General features: G+C 40.5%; 3 protein-coding genes across 8 annotated transcripts in view; 2 read left to right on the forward strand and 1 right to left on the reverse strand.

The window, feature by feature from the left end:
- Positions 1 to 1,360, forward strand: part of ATP2C1 (ATPase secretory pathway Ca2+ transporting 1) — a 139,261-nt gene extending 137,901 nt beyond the window's left edge. For 2 of the 3 annotated variants that reach the window (XM_047875526.1, XM_047875527.1), the window contains one exon: positions 1,222 to 1,360. In XM_047875526.1, the coding sequence (XP_047731482.1) occupies positions 1,222 to 1,317 (96 nt within the window). In that variant the 3' untranslated portion in view covers positions 1,318 to 1,360. Of the gene's footprint in view, positions 1 to 1,183 lie in introns of all 3 variants that reach the window. The other variant, XM_047875525.1, reaches the window with a different exon arrangement.
- Positions 1,283 to 12,403, reverse strand: ASTE1 (asteroid homolog 1). The gene is made up of 5 exons (XM_047875532.1): positions 11,353 to 12,403; positions 9,890 to 11,211; positions 3,261 to 3,471; positions 2,063 to 2,122; positions 1,283 to 1,409 (listed from the first exon to the last, which is right to left on the reverse strand). The coding sequence occupies exons 2-4, from the start codon at positions 11,192 to 11,194 to the stop codon at positions 2,073 to 2,075; spliced, it is 1,566 nt and encodes a 521-aa protein (XP_047731488.1). The 5' UTR covers positions 11,195 to 11,211; positions 11,353 to 12,403; the 3' UTR covers positions 1,283 to 1,409; positions 2,063 to 2,072.
- Positions 12,404 to 12,809: 406 nt separating this feature from the next.
- NEK11 (NIMA related kinase 11) overlaps positions 12,810 to 20,108 on the forward strand; it is a 269,503-nt gene continuing 262,204 nt past the window's right edge. For all 4 annotated transcript variants that reach the window (XM_047875528.1, XM_047875529.1, XM_047875530.1 and 1 more), the window contains exons 1-2: positions 12,810 to 12,946; positions 15,943 to 16,211. In XM_047875528.1, coding sequence (XP_047731484.1) covers positions 16,042 to 16,211 — 170 coding nt within the window. In that variant the 5' untranslated portion in view covers positions 12,810 to 12,946; positions 15,943 to 16,041. The remainder of the gene's footprint in view (positions 12,947 to 15,942; positions 16,212 to 20,108) is intronic.

Here is a 20,108-nt window from a genome sequence, read left to right on the forward strand (position 1 = left end):
AACACTATTTACTGCTAGGAAGCTTTATACCTTAAAACACTTAAAAGTCACACCAGCAGATTTTATATGCCTCCAAACATACATCATTCATTTATTTGACAAATATTTGAGTTTTTCCTAAATGCTAGGCACTGGGGCTACAAAAGTAAATAGTTAAGTGCCTTCCTCACAGAGCTTCCATTCAAGTGGAGAGAGACAAAGTGTATCTCCAATCTCCACTCCATTTGCTAACAATCTCCCCTTTATTCTTCCTCTCTCCCTCCCTCTGGGATCTCCTGGATGTCCAATCCACTGAACGTAGTACCCACACCCTACTGCTATCCTTTCTTTCTTACCAGCTTAAACTCCATACTCAAACATGATAATCCCTTCCTGGCATACAGGCTGCCTCTCCCTTCTTCATACTCACCTGGCAAAACAAAAACCCTAAATAAAGTCCACTTAAGTGTCTAGGAGTCATCTTGTTAGAATAAAAGCTCCATGGGGCGCCTGGGTGGCGCAGTCGGTTGAGCCTCCGACTTCAGCCAGGTCACGATCTCGCGGTCCGTGAGTTCGAGCCCCGCGTCAGGCTCTGGGCTGATGGCTCAGAGCCTGGAGCCTGTTTCCGATTCTGTGTCTCCCTCTCTCTCTGCCCCTCCCCTGTTCATGCTCTGTCTCTCTCTGTCCCAAAAGTAAATAAAGATTGAAAAAAAAAAAAAAAAAAAAAAAGAATAAAAGCTCCATGACAGCAGAGATTAAAAAGAAATATTTTGTTCACTACACCCTACCACAGAGTAGGCATTTAATAAATATTTGAACAAGTGTATGAACAGTATGCCACGTGTTAAGAAATGCAATTACAAAAATCCAAAAGAGTAATAGGACTACAGTGACTGGAAGTAGAGAGTAATATTCCAGGAGGATAATCAGAAAGAGGCTTTATAAAGTGATACTTGATCAAAGGCCTGAGAGAAATGAAGGAAAGAGTTCTATCCTACCAACAACTGCCTCTTTTTTTACTTTAAGGGACTGGCTTTTTAATCTTTGATCTAATCATGGCAATTTTCTTTGGGAATATGGACAAAAATTTATATGTTTCCAGCTCTTCAGCTATAATAGCGATCCAAGACCAATTATACTAAGATTAATTTTTAGAAATTTATTTGCTTTAAGTATAAATAAAAGTATTTACTTCTGTGTGCAGCCATCTGAACTAGTTTCCCGTGGTGCTTACCGAGTTAGGTCTGGTTCCGGGAGAGGAGCGGACAGCAGCTGATTGAGATACATCCCCATCTGCAGACAGCACTGCCACTGACAGAAGATGTGAGCTGTGTCTAAGTCCAGTCTCGTGCCCGGCCGTGTCTGCTCCTTCACTCTCTGGAACTCTTCATACAACATCCTAGCACCATCCTCCCGCAGATCTTCCTTATCTAGACAAAGAAACAACCCGAGGGCAGTATTTCCAAAAACACTGTATAGCTTGTAATTTTCTCTCTCTATAAAACTTTGAATTCCATAAAGAAAAAAATTAGTTTAAATAACCAAAATGCTTTTCTCTTCTGGCTCTTTACTATTTTAACGTCAATGTAAAAGCCTTGCTGTATACATTGAAATATTTATACTGAAATGCCTTTTTAATGACAACCTAACTTCATTCAACCCTAAATTATTTATTTTTTCCTTAAAATAGTATCTCTGACTTAAAATACATCTGCTTCTGAACTCTCCAAACCCAAAATCTGTCTCTCTGAAAAATACAAATTACTATTAAATATCCTTCTCTTCACTGTTCTCGTTCACTAAGTTTCCTTCCATGGAGACCCGCCCCTTGCTATAGTGCACTTACACAGCCTGTGTTCAAAGCACACTTTAACCTCTGCTTTATGGGAGGAAAACAAAAGCATGACTGACTTGAGACTATGGCAAATCATCTACTTCACATAGCGGAGGTTAAGAGGCAAGAAGCAACAAGCCTAGGCAATGAGGAGTGCTGTTTGCGTTCAGCTGTAAGCTCCTGCAGGTTTGAGTAGGGGCGCACAAAATGATATTGGACCAACTTGAAAGTAATAAAAAGGAGGCCCACCTTTTACCCATTAGCGAGCAGCAAGGCACTGAGCCTGCCTGGGTGCAGGGTCCACAATTCCTAAAAGAAAAGAAACAGACCCTTGACGTGCCCCTTCTGTTGGACTCAGGTAAAAAGTTAACAGGCTTGTGCTCTGAGAATGTTCTTAAACTACAGTATTATTCAATGGGTGGAAATACCCTAAAGTTGTGTTTTCACTAGTAGTGGGCGTTAACTCATTCAGTTGGCTCTTATAAGAAGAGTCGCTTCTGACAACTGTTCTCACACTTGGGGTGTCCTGGAGTCTGTACCAGTTCACTCTTTCCTTTAATGTGTTTTAAAAAGTAAACTCCAGTGTAGCACTGTCCAACAGAACTCTCAGCAATGACGGAAGTGTTTTGTGTCTCTGCTGTCCAATTCAGTAGCCTCTAGCCATATGTGGCTACTGAGCACTTCAAATGTGGCCAAGAAGCTGAAGTTTTCATTTAAAGAGCCCCACGTGGCTAGTGGCCATTAGATTAGATATCAGCATAGATTAGATATCAGACAGCACTGTTCTGGGTGTGGTGATTGTTATATGTGTTTAGATAAGGAGTTACAGCATTCATAATCTTTTAAAGGGAATAATTCTATTAAAGAATTGAAGTGCTCCAAGGCATCAGCATTTATTTCACCTGATACTCACATGCAGCTGAAACTACCTTAAAGGGTATTTCTCTAACAGAAAAAAAAGTTACTATTTCTGTCATCACTAACACACTAATTGAAACTTACAGTGGAGAAAAAGTAAAACAACAGCACAAGCACGAATATTTACTATGGCTGTAGGAATTCAGAAGCTTCACCGATGGACAATTTTACATAAATTTCTAGTGATGATCTTGCCACTGTATTGATGCTTGGGAATAGGGATAGGGTACATGGAGTCCAGAATGTAACTGGCACGTTACACATGCACACTTCGCGTGGGATGAGGCAGTAGCAGCATACCTTTACTGCTGTGCCCTTGGAGTCAAGCACTCCAGCACTGAGCCTGGCACACAGAAGTGCTCAAAAACATCTGCCAGCGAATGAATGATATTTTGGTGGCTCCACCCCTAAGTTCTGAATACAACCGATGGGAGTAAACAACGAAGAATATTTTTGTTTGTTTCTTTAAACTTGCAATTATATGCAAGCAATGTGCAAAACTTTACTCCTGGAATTTCCAGATACCTACCAGGGCTGTTGATTATGACATGCAAGGGCCCCATCAGCATCCCTAGCAGTAAGGCCTGCAGGTGGTGTAGCTTTGCCTTGGCCTCTGTGTGCTGCAACCAGTAGCAACTGACTGAAACGAGCAACTTCAATGAAGAAGGGATTGGCTCCAGGATGGTCTGTTTCACCTTCAGGGTTTCTAACAGAAGTATCTGCCTTTTGGCCAAGGAGAGCTGAAAATACATACCGAACATCCCGCAAGTTACTTTGGGGAATGTCTCCCCCATCCTCCCCCCCTGCCCCGCCCCATCCCAAGTATAAAGAGATTTTAGTGCAGATGAATTGCTCTGTCAGTTTCTTACCTTCCTGTGGAAAGAAAGAAATTAGCCACACTCAAAGCATTTAAAACACTGGGTGCTTAATAAATATGGTTGAATGGATATATTGTGTACTCCCACTACATGGCCCTTGCTCATGTCACTCCACCCTCCATGTAGGCTGGTGAACATCTTCAGTGCATGTCACTTGGGAAGCTTAAAAATTTCAGTCCTCAGGTCCCACACCCTGAATTTTGATTCAGTAAATGTGAGAGCAACCAAGGAATCTGCATTTTAACTATTCTGTGTTGAGAGACAAAGATCTATACTCAACCCTATTCTTAACCGCCAGTGACTACAGAGGCCCTACCTTCTTCACGATGCCATTTCTGATCACCTCTGGAAGGCAAACTTAGATTATATGCGCACCCTCTGTGGCATATCATACAGCCTTCTATTTGTTTGGGTCTTGTCTCATGTCCCTACCCAGTTGAATGTTTTATTTTGTCTTTTTGTTTTCCTACACAGGGATTGTTCCAGGGTGGCTGCTTGTAGGTGAGAGGTATATTCAAGGGAGATGGGAATATTTAAGGACTACCTGCATTGTGCTTGCACTAACACACCCCACTCACTTCTACTCTATGCGTTAGAGTGCACTTCAAATAAAAGGGAGTTCACAGCTATGAGGGGTTTGGGCTTCTTGAAATAACTTTACCTTAATGAATCTTAAGAACCACAAGGACCTTCTAGGTCACACACTTAAACAAATAAGGAAATTTGTACTATTAACAGGGCACCTTCAGGAGGACTTTACCATCAAACTATAAGAAAGAAAAAACGGGGCGCCTGGGTGGCTCAGTTGTTGAGCGTCCAACTTCAACTCAGGTCATGATCTCGTGGTTCATGAGTTCAAGCCCCACGTCCAGCTCTGTGCTGACAGCTCGGAGCCTGGAACCTGCTTTAGAGTCTGTGTCTCCCTCTTTCTCCACCCCTCCTCTGCTCATGCTGTCTCTCTCTGTCTCAAAAATGAATAAACACTAAAAAATTAAAAAAAAAAAAAAAGAAAGAAAAAACTGGTGTTCCTAGTGTCTGCATGCAGCCAGAAAAGGATTTCTTTCTTAACTTTATGTAAGGATGAGACACATTTCTCAGTACCTAAAACCTAGTTTGTAGTCAAATCAGTGTGTTGACAGCTGGGAATGGACATGGCAACCTGAAATAAAACATCATAATTGATAAAATAGTTTCACCATCGATGCATGAAAGCATTAAATATAATTTATAAAACTCATTTTAAACTTTTGATACTGTGATAAAACTTTTTTTTTTTTTTTTGAGAGCGTGAGTGTGGGGGGGTGGGTAGGCAGAGACAGTGAGGGGGAGACAGAATCTTAAGCAGGCTCCGTGCTGTTGGCACAGAGCCCAACATGGGGCTCAAACCCACAAAGCCTTGTGATCATGATCTGAGCGGACTCAGAGTTGGACGCTTAACTGACTGAACCACAGTATCACCCCGATACTGTGATAAACTTTTTAAAATTAGAAATATGCAAGAGGCTTTACAGTCTAAGCCATCACTCTTACGGGAAACAACAAGTACTTAAAACAAAAACTTTATGATCTCAACTGGTAGGAAAATACACCAAGTAAAGCTAAGAAAATACATGAATTCTTTTCTGACATATAATGCTTAAATTATTGAATTATCTGCAATTCAATTACAAATTACAATTTTTATGAACAAAGTAGGGTTTGGGCTTTGACTTTAGAAATGTTCTGTCTCTCATTAACTGTACAGCATTGGGCAAGTTTCTGAGCTTTTCTACCATCAGTCTGATTATCTGTAAATGGGCATTACAATGAATTACACAAGATGTTTCATGGAACCCACCAGTTCTTAGCCCCTTCCAAAAGAGGAATGACTCTGCTCACAGCCCTTAAATTTGGTTAGGTTTTAGCCCAGTGACAACTTCCCCTTACCCCAGAGGGGAAGGAAAGCACAAGCCGGTAGAAGAAGATCCCACAGAGAAGCAGAGACACCCAGAGAGAGGCTGGTCGTGGCACTTACTCCCAAAGAAAGACCCACTTGCATCTCTCCTTATAATTAGCCTCTCATGGGTTAACTTGAATGGATCTCTATCCACTGCAGCTAATAACCAAATGAAAACCCTATCCTACGTGGTTACTGTGAGAATTAAATAAGTATAAAGTTGCTATTACAACCGTTGGCACAAAGCAGATAAAGTATTATTACTGCCTCATGTTAAGAGAAACAAAATGACTAGAGAACTATCACAAGATTTCTCTTATACCTGCATTTGTCTTTGGAATCACATTTGCACTTGATACCATTTCAAATTATCCTGGGCTATAGGCGCCTGGGTGGCTCAGTCGGTTTAGCGTCTGACTACTGATTTCGGCTCAGGTCGTGATCTCATGGTTCGTGCTTTAAGCTCCACGTTGGGGTCCAGGCTGACGGCATGGAGCCTGCTTCGGATTCTCTCCCTCTTTCTCTCTCTCTCTGCCCCTCCCCAACTCATATCCTCTCTCTCTCTCTCTCTCTCTCTCTCTCTCTCTCAAAGAAACTTAAAAAAAAAAGAATTGGGGTGCCTGAGTAGTTTAGTTGGTTGAGTGGTACAACTCTTGATTTCAGCTCAGGTCATGATCTCATCGTTAGTGAATTCAAGACCTGCGTCAGGCTCTGTGTTGACAGTGTAGAGCCTGCTTGGGATTCTCTCACTGTCCCTCTATCTCTGCCTCTCTCCTGCTCTCAAAAATAAATAAGAAGAAAGAATTATCATGGGCTAATTAGAGCTAGCAACACTGAGCTAAGTACAGGATTGATTAGTTTATGCCTAGGAAAAGCTGAAAGATACGACCACAAAGAAAGTGAACCAGAATTTCACCCTACTTTGAATACGGGTAAGTGATGAGAACACTTGTCATCTCCACTTAGCAAAGAGTATAATCAGCATGTTACACTCATTGACTCAGCTGGATTTTCTTTCATATGAGGGAAAAAGTGCCTTGATCCTATGTTGCACCATACACAAAAAAATCAATTGTAGATAGACTGTAGATCTAAATATGAAAGACAAAAAACCTGTCATGACCTTGGAGTAGGTAATAATTTTTTAAGTAGGTTATAGAAGTGATAACTATAAATAATAAAAATTTAAATTGGACTCTATTAAGATTCTGTTCATCAAAACATACTCCAGTGAAAAGACAACGTACACTATGCAAGAGTCTGTTCACAATACATATTATTTGACAAAGACACATATATAGAAATAAGTAAAAAGCCAACAGAAAAATGGGCAAAAGACCTTGAACAGAAACTTCTATAACAGAGTATCCACGTGTCCAACGGATACATAAAAGGTGCTCACATAAGCCATCAGAGAAATACAAATTAACACCCACCAAATTGGTTAAAATGATGCCACTATCCAACCATCAGAATAGCTAAAAAAAAAAAAATTTTTTTTTAAGGATAAAAAATACCAGGTGTCAGCAAGGGTGTAAAGTAAGAGGAACTTTCATAAGCTGCTGGTGGGAATACTAAATGGTTAAACCACCTTGCAAGACCATTTGGCAACATATCTTGTAAACTAAACATGCATATCCCATGACCTAGCAATTCCACTCTTAGTAGTATCTGCAACAGATAGAGTATCCATATTTTCAAGAAATGATGTGCACTAGCATGTTCATAGCACTATTCATAATTGCCCAAACTGCAAACTACCCAAATGCCCATCACCTGCAACATGGAAAGATCAATTGTGGTAAATTCCCACAATGTGGTAACATATGGCAACGAGAAATAAGTGATCTGCAGCTACTCAGTGATCTAAACCTCACGAACTTTGAATAAAAGAAGCTAGATGAAAGGATTCACATTACAGGATTCCATATCTATAAAAATATAAAAACAGTTAAAACTATTCAGTGTTATTACAGGTCCGGATAGCGATGACAGGGGGTGGGAGAGGGAGTACTGGAAATGGACATTAGGGAAAGCTGCTGGGATGCTGATAATGAGTCTTCATCTGGACATTCTCTACATGGAAGTGTCAAGTTGGTGACAATTCATCAAGCTCTACACTCATCTGTGTACTTCGCTGTGTGTTCGTACTCAGGGAGGAAGACTTTTCGGAGTGATGCATACGTTCGTTATTTTAATTGCAAGGATGGATTCACAGACGTAAACATACATCAAACTCATCAAAGTGCACACTTTAAACATGGACCCTTCACTGTACATCGTTTTTCAATAGAGCCATAAAAAGTTTTAGAAAAACTCTCCACAGCACCATTTATGTTGTGAGGAGAAATGTAATTGCAACAAACGTCACCCTTTAGAATTCTGCTAATTTCAATTTTATTGCTGTGGGTAAAGTTTTAACAAATCCCTTCTGTTTGGAATTTGACTTATGGTCAACTTTCTAGTTCTGAAACCCTAGAAATGTGATGAAGTTAGCTGTGTTACTTAGCATGGTAAAAAGGACTCTTGTAAAACTGCAACTAGATTTGAACTATAAATGAAGCATAAACACCAGATGGGGACATCATATCATGGGGGCTTCCCTGAGTGCAGTGACTTGTAATTAGGCACGGCCCTTGAGGGGCATAGCTCGGAAACTGTGTTTATGGAAGTTTTAGAAGAAAGGAGTGGGGAAAGGAGGCCAGTGAGACTTTTTCTTTCTTTAAGTGAGATATAATTCACATATTTTAACATTCACCCTTTCAAGGTGATTTTAGTATATTTATAAGCTTGTGCAACCATCACTAATTCCAGAACATTTTGGCACCACAAAAAGAAACCCTGTTCCCCTTAGTAGTCATTCCCCATTGCCAAGGAGGCTCTGGTACCCAGCTAATATGGATGTCATTTCCTCCTGCCTGAGCTGGTACTAATGGGGAGACTAGAGAGGTTATTCTCTGTTCAGCACTGTAAGCCAGGGATTGGCATTACTGACATTTTGGGCTGGATAATTCCTTGTTGTGGGCAGCTGTCTTGTGCATTTTAAGATGTTTAGCAGCATTCTTGGCCTCTCCCACTAGAGGCCAGTAGCAACACCCTCCCCCCCTCCAACCACCTAGGCAGTGATAATCAAAAGTGTCTCCAGACATTGCCAAATGCCCCCCGGGGAAGGGGGGGCAGGGTAAGGGGACAAAATCACCCCAGCGGAGAACCAGTGGTGTAGACTGTTCCAAAAAACTCCCACAGGAAAGAAAAGCGTCATTCAAACCTGCTGGGAAGCAATGGTTGCTATCCTATACCCTTGAGTAGACTGGTACCAGGAGTGGTCTGTGACAGTCTCATGAATTGGAATATTAGTTGGATTTAAGAAAACTCCCAATAGGGGTGCCTGAATGGTTCAGTCAGTTGAGCGTCCAACTTTTGATTTCAGCTCAGGTCAATGACCCCAGGATCATGGGATCGAGCCCCATGTCAGGCTCTGCATTGAACATGGAGCCTGCTTGGAATTCTCTCCCTCCCTCTGCCCCTCTTTCTGCTCGCGCTCACTCTCTCAAAAAACAAACAAACGAAAACAAAAGAAAAAACTCCAAATAGGCCCTGCAATTGGTATAAATTTATCTGCATTTAATCTGTACATTTAATTGTGTTAGCCTAAGCAGTTCCGTATATATTTGCAATTTTCAATATATTTATGTAAACAAAAAAATAAATGCTTGGATCCATAATTTTTTTTTTTTAACCTTCAAAAGGGGGTTGGTCTGAGTGTTACTCAGGTTTAAACAACACTGAATTAGGCAAAGAATCCTGTTTTCAATATCAAACTAATCATCATGAGGCCATAAACCTAATGCGTAAAAAAACAGGTCCTCATAGATAAAAATGAAAAATTAAGACCCAAGCATATTAATCTTATTAGTTGAAACCTGATGCAGTCTAAGATATCAGCTATGCCTATGACAAATGCCTACCAACGCACACTGTTTTTGTAGCTCAAAATTTTTTCCTTTGCCTTTTTTTTTTAAAGGCACACACCCCAATTTATGAATAGCTAGTGTCAACAGAGTAGTAGTAATAACTGCACAGATAACACAGACTACTGAAGTAGAGTGGAAATGGCAGATCGGGAGCTAAAAGACCTACGATTGGGTCCTAGCACTGCACCTCTCTGGCTGAGGTATCACACACTCACCTATTTTGAGTCCTAGCTTTCTCATCTATGAACGGGGGGCGGGGGGAGTAGCAACCAACCTCATTTGGTTACATTACGAGAGATAGTATACATGAAAGCACGTTTTAACCCGTGAAGTACTTTACAAAAATGACATTAGTGTTACAAACGCTTACCTCAGTCAATTTGCTTAAGTCAGAATAATCCTTGGGCAGTTCTACTGCATTAACAATTGATGTCTTGATATTTTTATTAATCCTTTCCACTTCGCTGAAAGCTGGAGGCTGAGAAGGCAACGCATTCCAGGACACATTTTCCAGATGTGGGGAAGCATTCAAAAGAAGCCCATAGATGATTTGACGGATGGGCAGGGATATTCTGTGGGCATTTGGTTGCTGCATATTTTCCACCTGTGTGTGAAGAATGGTCCGTCTTAGCACCAAAGCGTCGCTGATGAAAGGAGATAGCTGGCCTTTGGCCAATGCCACTAATACCCATTCTGGTAAGTCCAGATTCAAGGCGGCAGGACAGGCATAAGTACCATACTGGAAGAAGTCCTGCAACTTCACCTGGGATTGCTGGTATTCTTCCATGGAACAGCAGAGAATTTCCTTCACATTTTCTCGATCCTTTTTTGGGAGATATTTCAGAACGTTATCTAGTGCTTCGGTAGGGTTGGCAAAATGAGATAACCAATTCAGAAGTCCCAAAACTCGGTGGTGTCTCCTCCCCTTTGAACTGGTAGCTCCAAGAGGCAGATGGACTTTACTTAAGAATGTGTCCATGATGGGTAGATTGATATGATCATTTCCACACAGCACCGCAAAGAGAGGTAAGAGAGCTTTATTCATATTGCTGAAGTGACGGCAGAGTGCGTCAATGGAAAAGCATTTGGCAGGGATATAGCAGTCTCCTGTGCCTTTGATAGTGCTCACATTTCTCCACTGAAAGCTATTCAGTGGGCAAAACCCAGTTTTTAGGTCAAAAATGCAAAAGTCACTATCTGACGATAACACAGGGCAATTCCAATGATTAGCCAGTGTCATAATGTCCCGATCTGCTTCTGAAAAGCATTGGACAAAACACACCTGTAGCTTAATTAAAACCTGTATGAACACTTCCCGGATGAGTAAGGGACACACATACCCACCCCCACCAACAGAAAGGGAATGAGCCATCTGGATCTTCTCTCTGGCTCGATCCTTTAAAGTTTTAAGCTTTTTATCTGAAATGTCACATCCTCCATCTAACACAACATATGGACAGATATTACAAGCAAACAGTGATTCAAAGAATTTTTGTACAACATCTGCAAAAGAGTCATAGTCCCCTCCATATCGAAGTTCCAAGTTTGAGTTGAAGCAAAGCCGGTGGAAGAGAGCATAGCCGTCAATGACAATTTTTGTGTCCCGCACCTTCAAATCAGTGAAGAACTCATTGCTATGATCTTCTACAAAACTCATTAGTCCTCGGATACCCATGATGACTGAAGAACTGCCTAATTAAAACAACGGAACACACTTTCAATTGGTGCTCTTTACTGGGGACCAAGTTATCATTCCCAGCACCACAAATCAACAGCAAATGTCACGAACAGCTCTTTAACCAATATATTAGGTATCAGCATCTCAATTCTTACCTAGATGCTCAGGCACCACCGACTAGCTGAGTGCATTTTCATTCTCTTTTGCTTTCTCCGTATGTTACAAGGCACAAGTGCAATGGTTTCATGGACTTTAACCTATGGATAGAGACGGGGGCTCTAAAAGAGAATCCATTAAAGTCCATTACTGACAGACTAATAGAGACTACTGTGGACTTTGATATTGAGATAGATAACCATCACCGTCTTCCAACAAAGAATATTTTTGTGGGGTCAAGGTAAAACGTCTTAAGCTATAAAAATGATACCCTCCTCGATCTCATAATTAATAAATCAGGGAGCACAAGGCTTCAGTTAACTAAAGTGTGTAGGGTCAATGATACGGATCCAGTTTTTCTTTACTGACAATCAGGGTCTGGGAATTTCTTTTAGGCCTTGGCTTGTGGTCCCATCTTAATTGGCAATGTTTTGAGTAAGGATAATTACTGCTTCATGCCTGGAAGAACTTAAAACTCTCCAGTTTCACCTTAACCAGAGGCTCTTTTCATCTTCTCATCTTTGCATTATCCTGCTCAGTACCAAGAATATCGTTCCCCATCTGGCTACCTGAAGTCATAGGGTGTGTATTACTAGTATTTCCTTTGGCCTCACGCTCCAATACAGCTCAGCATGGCATGGTTACCGATTCTGTCTTTATTTAAAATAATGGGATTTTGTCAATCATGAATTTCTTTTGCATTATTTTTGACGTTTAAATACACTGCATTAAAATATATGTATCTGGATTACAGACTTCGGGGGCACCTCTTTGCATTCTGCGCCCAACTCAATTCACCCCAGTTTTGGCCCTTCCTTATCCAGTATAGTAGTCATTTATTTATAAGTGGGTCTTGTGAAATACATGCGAACAGAGGGAGGCCGTGTCAACTCATCCTAAACTAATTACAGGACCTTGCAATAGCTGTTAAACAAATGCTTGCTGGATGGGAGAAAGGCGCACAAAACGTTTGCTGTAAGTCGTCAAACACAGGCTTCCGTACATGACGCCACCCCAGCCCTTACAACCCGCTACCCGGACCAGCGGCAGAGCCCACCTGCACGGTCCCCCCAGAGGACCAGCCCCTCCACTAAAAGACTGCAGGAGCCAAGGGAGTCCTGGAAACGCCTGCACGTGAGAGTCCAACCTCAAGAGCGGGAACCGGAAGCCTCCGCGTATGACGTCACTGGGAAGCTCGGTTCCATGAAGCCAGTGGTGCCACACCGCGCCGGGGGAACAGGTGCTCCCGGGCCCCGAGACGTCAGGTCGCTAAGGAAGGCCGGGAAGTAATCTCCGAAATGGCCGCTGTCATGTTAGAGAAGCCGGGCGGGTCGGGCCTCTCCCCTTTTCCCCGCCCATTTGGGTCGGTGCACACTTCCGCTTCGGGGACCGGCTCTGTGCCGCCTCGCCCCGGCTTCCCAGCATGCCTCACGCTGTCTCCCTGGCAACGGCCCCCAACAACCTTGCCAGGAGGCCCTGGAGCTCCGCGGTGCTGTTGCGCCTACGAGGGACCTGCCCAACGTACGTCCCAATTACGGGTGGGACTGTGGGCCTGCCCCGGCGCCGCCGCTCCTGCGCCCTCGACAGCGAAAGGTATGCGAAAGGCAAAGGGCGCTCCGCGGGGCGTGCCGGGCTCCCCAAAGCCGGGGAAGGTGATGGCGTCGGGCTGCCCCAGCCAAGATCCGCATCCCTGGGCCTCCATGCCCGCGACCTCTTCACTCCCCTCAGCTCCTTTCCTCACGGATCTGCTCCAGTCTCCGGAGAATAACGGTTGCCGGCGCCTCCTCGAAATATGTTAACCCGCTTTGCGAAAGTGTAATTTTTTTTTTTTTTTAAAAGAAGTTGAGGCAAGGAATGTTAAACTTAAGGTTAAAGTTTACCTTTAAGGTTAGCGTTGTACTTCAGCAGAATCTGGTGTCAAATCTGCTTCCTCTCATTTCAGGGAGGAGAACTATTTGACTTCAACCTATGATAAACACTCCTTCTCATGTCTTTTGTCTAAGGGTCAGTTGCACAAGGAGGTAATCTCACCTTTTCACGGTTCCCATCCAACTTTGTAAATCTCTTTCCTCCTCACGCCACGCACACTTTTCCCCCTCTCCCTTGGGCAACAGTCGGTCGGCTGGACGCTTGTTTGCCCTGAAAAAATTTATTGAACACCTACTAGATGACAGGCGCCAAAGAGAGTTAAAGAAGTGTGTCCCTGGCGCTCAAGTTCATTCACAACCTTCGTTGAGGTGGGCGCGAGGGAACGTTGACAAGAGAACAGATTGTTCTGGAATCTAGACAGCCCTCTACCTACTAGGGTAGCTCTGTGTTTGAAGAGAGGAGACTAATGGAGTCGACGGTCTAAAGGTGGCCTGGGGAAGGGGGCGGCAGGGCTGAGTCTGGGAGGTTGGGCCAAAGGAAACTCTGTGGCCCAGGCCAGACTGCTTAGAAGTTGCTGGGTTTAAAAGCTCATTTACAAATAGGAGCCACTGGGAAATTGGACTTTCAGAACCATTCTGTCTCTCACTAAACAGGGACCTTCATCTCACCTCTAAAATAAGGAGAATTACTGGGTGATTTGAAGGGTCCTTTTCAGTTGAAAAAGCTGTTAAGTCCATACATTTATCTTAACAGCTTAATTTGGCCAGAAAGTATCACTTTTATGGGAGCACAGAAAGCAAATAAAATACACATCTGGAGGCCTGCTCTCCAGTTGTTTTTTTCAGTAGTAGACTTCACTAATATTTTCTGTGATCTTGATAATCTGACATAATTTTTTTATTTATTCAGGGATTTTGAGGTATAGGCACCAGCTCTGAAGTTCTAACCCAATGTTAATGTTGTTTTAGTATTGTCATGAGACACAGCCGCAGGATAATTTGGTTTCTTTCTTTTCCTTTTTTTTTTTTTTAAAGATTTTATTTCTAACTAATCTCCATGCCCAGTGTGGAGCTCAAACCCACAACCCTGAGATCAAGAGTGACATGCTGTACTGACTGAGCCAGCCAAGCACCTCTCTCTGTCTCTTTTTTTTTTTTTTTTAAAGCTGGTTACTAGAATACTTCTGACTGGCATCAGGTAAAACTGATCTGATTAATGCATTATTTCAAGAAGAAAAATGCTGTAAATGGACACTTACCATTTATATTCTATTCTGAGGATTTTTGTAATTGCCACCACCATGTGAAGCCTGTTGGTCATATACCCCAAAACACAGATGACATCTTGTTTTATCATTACACACAGTGGTTTTTGTCTTACAGCTTTGGAATAGTTGCATATGGAAACTTGACTCCAAGGCATAGACAGTCTTCAATTTAAAATCATATTTTCATAGATTTAAAACAAAACCCACTCTTCATCATTACTAAAGACATTTACATTTTGATGAAATAGAAATGACTTTACTGGGCACACACTCATATGGAATAGCCCTACTTTTCATAATCCTGCTATGCATTTATAGTTTCTTGAGGAATTACAACACATTTATATTCAGTTATCATTAAAATACAATTTTTGGTTTGAACTGGATTTGTGACACTTCTTGTTTCCAATCCAGAGAGATTACTCTCTACATAGTGTGTATAATAACTTCAGAAACTGGATCAGAAATTGTTTAGGAGGGGAAAGAATTTATTCCGAAGTCTTTCTTCCTCTTCACATGTATTCTAATAGATGCAAATACAATGGTTTAATGTCTACAGAAAGAAATTCTATGCTGATTTCTAGTCTAATCCTAACTCACTATTTTTTTTTAATGTTTATTTATTTTTGACAGAGAGAAAGAGATAGAGCATGAGCAGGGGAAGGGGCAGAGAGAGAGGGAGACACAGAATCTGAAGCGAGCTCCAGGCACTGAGGTGTCAGCACAGAGCCCGACGTTGGGCTGGAACCCACGAACCGTGAGATCATGACCTGAGCCGAAGTCGGATGCTCAACCGACTGAGCCACCCAGGCGCCTCGAATCCTAACTCACTATTTGTTAATCAAAACAGACATAAGGTAGGAAGAAAGAATTACAAAAAGATTGGGGCGCCAGAGTGGCTCAGTTGGTTAAGTGTCCGACATCGGCTCAGGTCATGATCTTGCGGTTCGTGAGTTCAAGCCCCGCGTCAGGCTCTGTGCTGACAGCTCAGAGCCTGGAGCCTGTTTCAGATTCTGTGTCTCCCTCTCTCTCTGTGACCCTCCCCCATTCATGTTCTGTCTCTCTCTGTCTCAAAAATAAATAAACGTTAAAAAAAATTTTTTTTAAAAAGAATTACAAAAAGATTAATGCAAATGTATAGATTTAAGGAAATTATAATGTTCTTAAATTTGGATTTTTTTTAAGTAAGTGGGGAGTATAAATCTTAAACAGATTAACTGTAACTCAGTTTTGCTATATTCATTCAGATGTATGAGGGAAGGCTCTCTTCCTGTGACTGTCTTCTATTAGAATCTGCAATATCTCTACCTTTTAACATTTTTCTCTCAAGTCATTACATGTGGTGTCATTGAATCCATTACTCAGGGTGCAAGTATCACGATCAGAAACATACACATAGTTAGGAATCTGTCAACATTCTTTAGACCTGATCTCTGGACTTTTCATCTTTCAGGGATTGACTGACACTACTTGGATTAATTTGATGATCTCCTAAGAGACTCGAAGTTAAATTTCTATAAACAAATAAACTAGTTCTCTCTCATTTGGAGCAATGCTGAAGTTCCAAGAGGCTGCTAAGTGTGTGAGTGGACCAATAGCCCTTTCTGCTTATCCAAAGACCTTGATTGCAAGAAGATATATAGTTCAACAGAAACTTGGTAGTGGAAGTTTTGGAACTGTCTATCTGGTCTCAGACAAGAAAGCAAAACAAGGAGAGGAATTGTAAGTAAAAATACTTCGTACGCATTTTGAGTTGGCTGCCTTGTATGCGTAGCTCTAAGCTGATTAAGAATATGGAGTACCGTTTGCTTTTTGCATTTAAGGTGGTCAGAATTGAATAAGCAACAGAAAAGCTTCTTGAATGATGTCTCCAGATAAGGTTTTTAAAGCCATTTCAGTAGGTGTGGGAAATGGAGTAGATTAAGTGGATATAAGATTTTTATGCATACCAGAGTCTCAATTACAACGTTGCTTCCACTTAACTTGATTGGGACTTCTTGAATGAGAAAGTAAGAATTGTTTATAATGAAGGCAGTTTTAGAAATGTTATGAAATGCAAATAAATGATAATTCACACTTGAGGTGAATAGGGTGTACTAAAAGGAAATATGGTATTAATTTTCTTTGGCTTTCTTCTATGGAGGAGTTTTTCAGTCTGTAGTCATACAACTCTCAAATTAGGACATTTAAATCAAACAGGAGCTCCCATCTAAAATGAACTTATATTGAGGATCCTCTGGTTACTTCCTTTTCTTTGATTTTGATGGGACTGTTAAACTGTCAGGGTAGAGAAAATGTCTGCTATAGATAAGGATCAATCTTCATTTTTAGCTTGAAGTTGTTTGAATTTGCTACAGCGAAAAGTTAGTTGGAATTGGAGTTAGGATAAAAAACTTGTACGTCTTGTATGTCAGAAACAGGAAAAAAGAGAAGGCAGAAGTAAAAATGATCCAAGATGTCAGCCATTAACTCTAGGCAAACAATTTCCATCCCGTAATCTATTCTTTTATTTGGAGGTTTTAAGTCAACTCAAAATTCTTTTAGCTTTTGCTCATTGGATTTAATATCAGTGTGATAAACATTTTCTACTTCTTAATATTACATAGGAATTAGAAAAGTAAATGTTGGTGCTGCTATTTTATTTTCAAACTCAACCTTTTAAATGGTCTCTGTGTCCAGAATTGTACAAAGTAATTATCAAGAATCCATAGTTTTCATTGAATTCCTCCATGAGGAATGATGACAGTGTCCTTAGAACAGGTTTCACGACTCCTATCAAAGACTTCTTTTCCATAAATCCTAGAGGTGCTCTTCCAGCCATGTAGAACAGGATGATAAATTTCTGAAAATTACCAGAGTACCTTTATGGAAACATTGAGAGTAAGACCTAAATCTGACCCAGGACTTGTGTACATCGTACTGTAAATGAGGTGGGGCCACGGGCAAACAGTCAAGAAAGAATTCTTGAGACGTTTTTGGTGCAAAAAGGTGCTTTTATTATAGCACAGGGACAGGACCTGTGGGCAGAAAGAGCTGCACCTTTGTTGTATGAAGCTGGTGGTTACATGCCTACTGCTCAAGGGGGAGGGGATGTGCAGGGAGTAGTAGATCATAAAGGTTTTCTTCAAATTTCTGCTTGTAAAACTACTTTCACAAGATTTCTCTGGTGCTTATCATTCAGCTCGATATTAACTATTCGTGAGATGTGCAGGCAGTCATGAGACCCTTTAAGAATGTAGCAACCAGTACGTCTTTGATCCTTATTGGAACTATGCAGGCTATAGATCAGTCTTCTGGGCTAAAAGGGCTAAAAGTGAACATTTTTCTTTTGTCTCTCATCATAAAGATCATATCCAATTTTGGTTTCTTTAATGAGTAAGGAATATGAAGAATTTTAAGGAAATTCACAGAAGGGCTAAAAAGTTGATTAAAGGAATGTAAAATAAGATATATGAAGACCAAACTTGAAAGCTTCAGACTTGAGATGATGGGTGTATATGCACCCATAGTATATGGGAGTGTAGTGTATATGTGTGGGTTGGAGGAAGGGTGCAGAAATGAGAGAGGAAGGGGCTGGTTGGTTGGGATGTGATTTGCCAATGACTTTTCCTGTACTTGCATTGGTCTAAAAATACCTGATTTGAACTGAAGATGGCAGATGAAGCCTCAGTCTGTGGAATGAATCCAACAGTGAGGATAATTGACAAATTATTTGACACCGAAAAGTCTGGTGTAGAATCTCTTGAAAAGGAATCATTCATCATCAGAATCTCTACAACATATTACATACAAGCTACATTCAGCCTTCAGATGTGTTTTGTTTGGCCTGCATAGTGGGGTTTTTGTTTTTAGTCTAAATTAGTTGCCAGTATTTAAAAATGTACATTCTCGTAAAGATTGAGCTTTTCATCTTCTCTTGGAAAAAAAAAAAGATTTGGTAACATTTGCTAACATTGATGCTATATAGCCAATATGAGCTGGAGCTGGGTAGCAGCTGCCCCCTTCAGACAGAACCTGTACTCTTCAATTAGCCATGTCTTGCCACTCTTCACTGTCTCTTATACCCACTGCCTATCTCTGTAGACATCTGATTTTACACCTTTGCTAAAATCATGAAGAATCATGGCTGTGGCTGCTCACAAAATCCTAGAAGGCTAGAAGGAAGTCAGTAAGTGTCACAGTTAAGACCACAGGGTTTGGAGGTGAACAGGTCAAATGTAAAGCCAGTCGTTATGCAGGTTCCTCATCTGAGCTTCAGTTTTCTTATGTGTAAAATGGGTATTAAACCTCATAGGATTGAAATAGGGTTAAATAAAATATCTATGTATGTATAAAACATCCATATAAACATATATTATCTAATAAGGAATATATAATATAAAAACAAATATAAGATATATTTGTAAATATATGCATAAAATATAGAATATCACATTACCTTATATATAATTATCACTCAATAACAGTTGAGGTTCATCTTATTTATAACAATCCAAGTTATAGGAATAATTAAAGGAAGCCTACCAAAACTTTATATAGTCACGACCCAATAACTTTACTCTCTATTAACAGGAAGTTTTTCTTTTGTATTCCACTTTTAAGAGAGAAATCTCTCCAAGCAATCTGCTATCAGGCATGTGATTTTAAAATTGTCTTCAAGAATCTTTCTTGAGATTGTAACAATTCTATTGTCATATTCTTTTGTATCTCTATGACTGTCCAAAAGCAATTGATCCTCAGAATGTTGACTTTTTAGCTACATAAGATAGCAATTTATCAGTGATTATGTTTCATACATGTTACAGAGGCAGAAATTAAACTCATTTTTTTAAAGATTCTTTCCCCACAGTGTTGACAATTGAATCTTTAGTTAGTGAGAAAAGCACATTAATTAGCACTACCCATTGTCCAAGCAATTTGGTTACATAAAATTTTAGATTCTACTTTACATACTGGGCTATAAACATAGGGAATTGGTTAATATTAGAGATGAGTAGAAAATAATACTTTCTGAAAAGATTTATATAATGTTGTGAATGCTTCTCCTTTAATAAATCAAAGTAGATCTGACTCCCTTCATTGTTTTGCAGACATACCCCTAACTGTTTGAGATTATAAGGAAAGTATATCATAACCTTTATATACCAGACTATCTCTTCTCTAGTTAAAAGAGTGACTTGGGTGTACTATGAGTCTGAGGTGGTCTACAGGACACTTATTACTAGCCCCTATGAAATCTAGGTTTACGTAATATGCACTTTAAGATTTAATTGAAGAATTTGACAAAAGGGAATAGCTATTCTAACTTTTCCATCAAAGTATTGCAATTTATCAGTATGCCACTTGGGGGCATCACTCTACCATTGACATTTTTCATATTCTGTGAATTTGTGAATTTTAATTACAGTGTAAATACCACATTCCTTTACATTTTTATTGACTTTCTGCATTTGCTATGGGATAAAACAAAAAACAAAAAACTATAGCCATGACATTTGATTAGTGTGTGTTTGGAGAGAGTTTTCTCTTTGGCATAAAGATCGGGCATTCCTTTTTTGGTTATCACAGTAGTATGAAATTAAACTTTAAATGAGTATTGAATGACACAGAGGGGTTTTT

This window comes from Prionailurus viverrinus, chromosome C2 (assembly GCF_022837055.1).
Source record: "Prionailurus viverrinus isolate Anna chromosome C2, UM_Priviv_1.0, whole genome shotgun sequence".
NCBI classification, from domain to species: domain Eukaryota; kingdom Metazoa; phylum Chordata; class Mammalia; order Carnivora; family Felidae; genus Prionailurus; species Prionailurus viverrinus.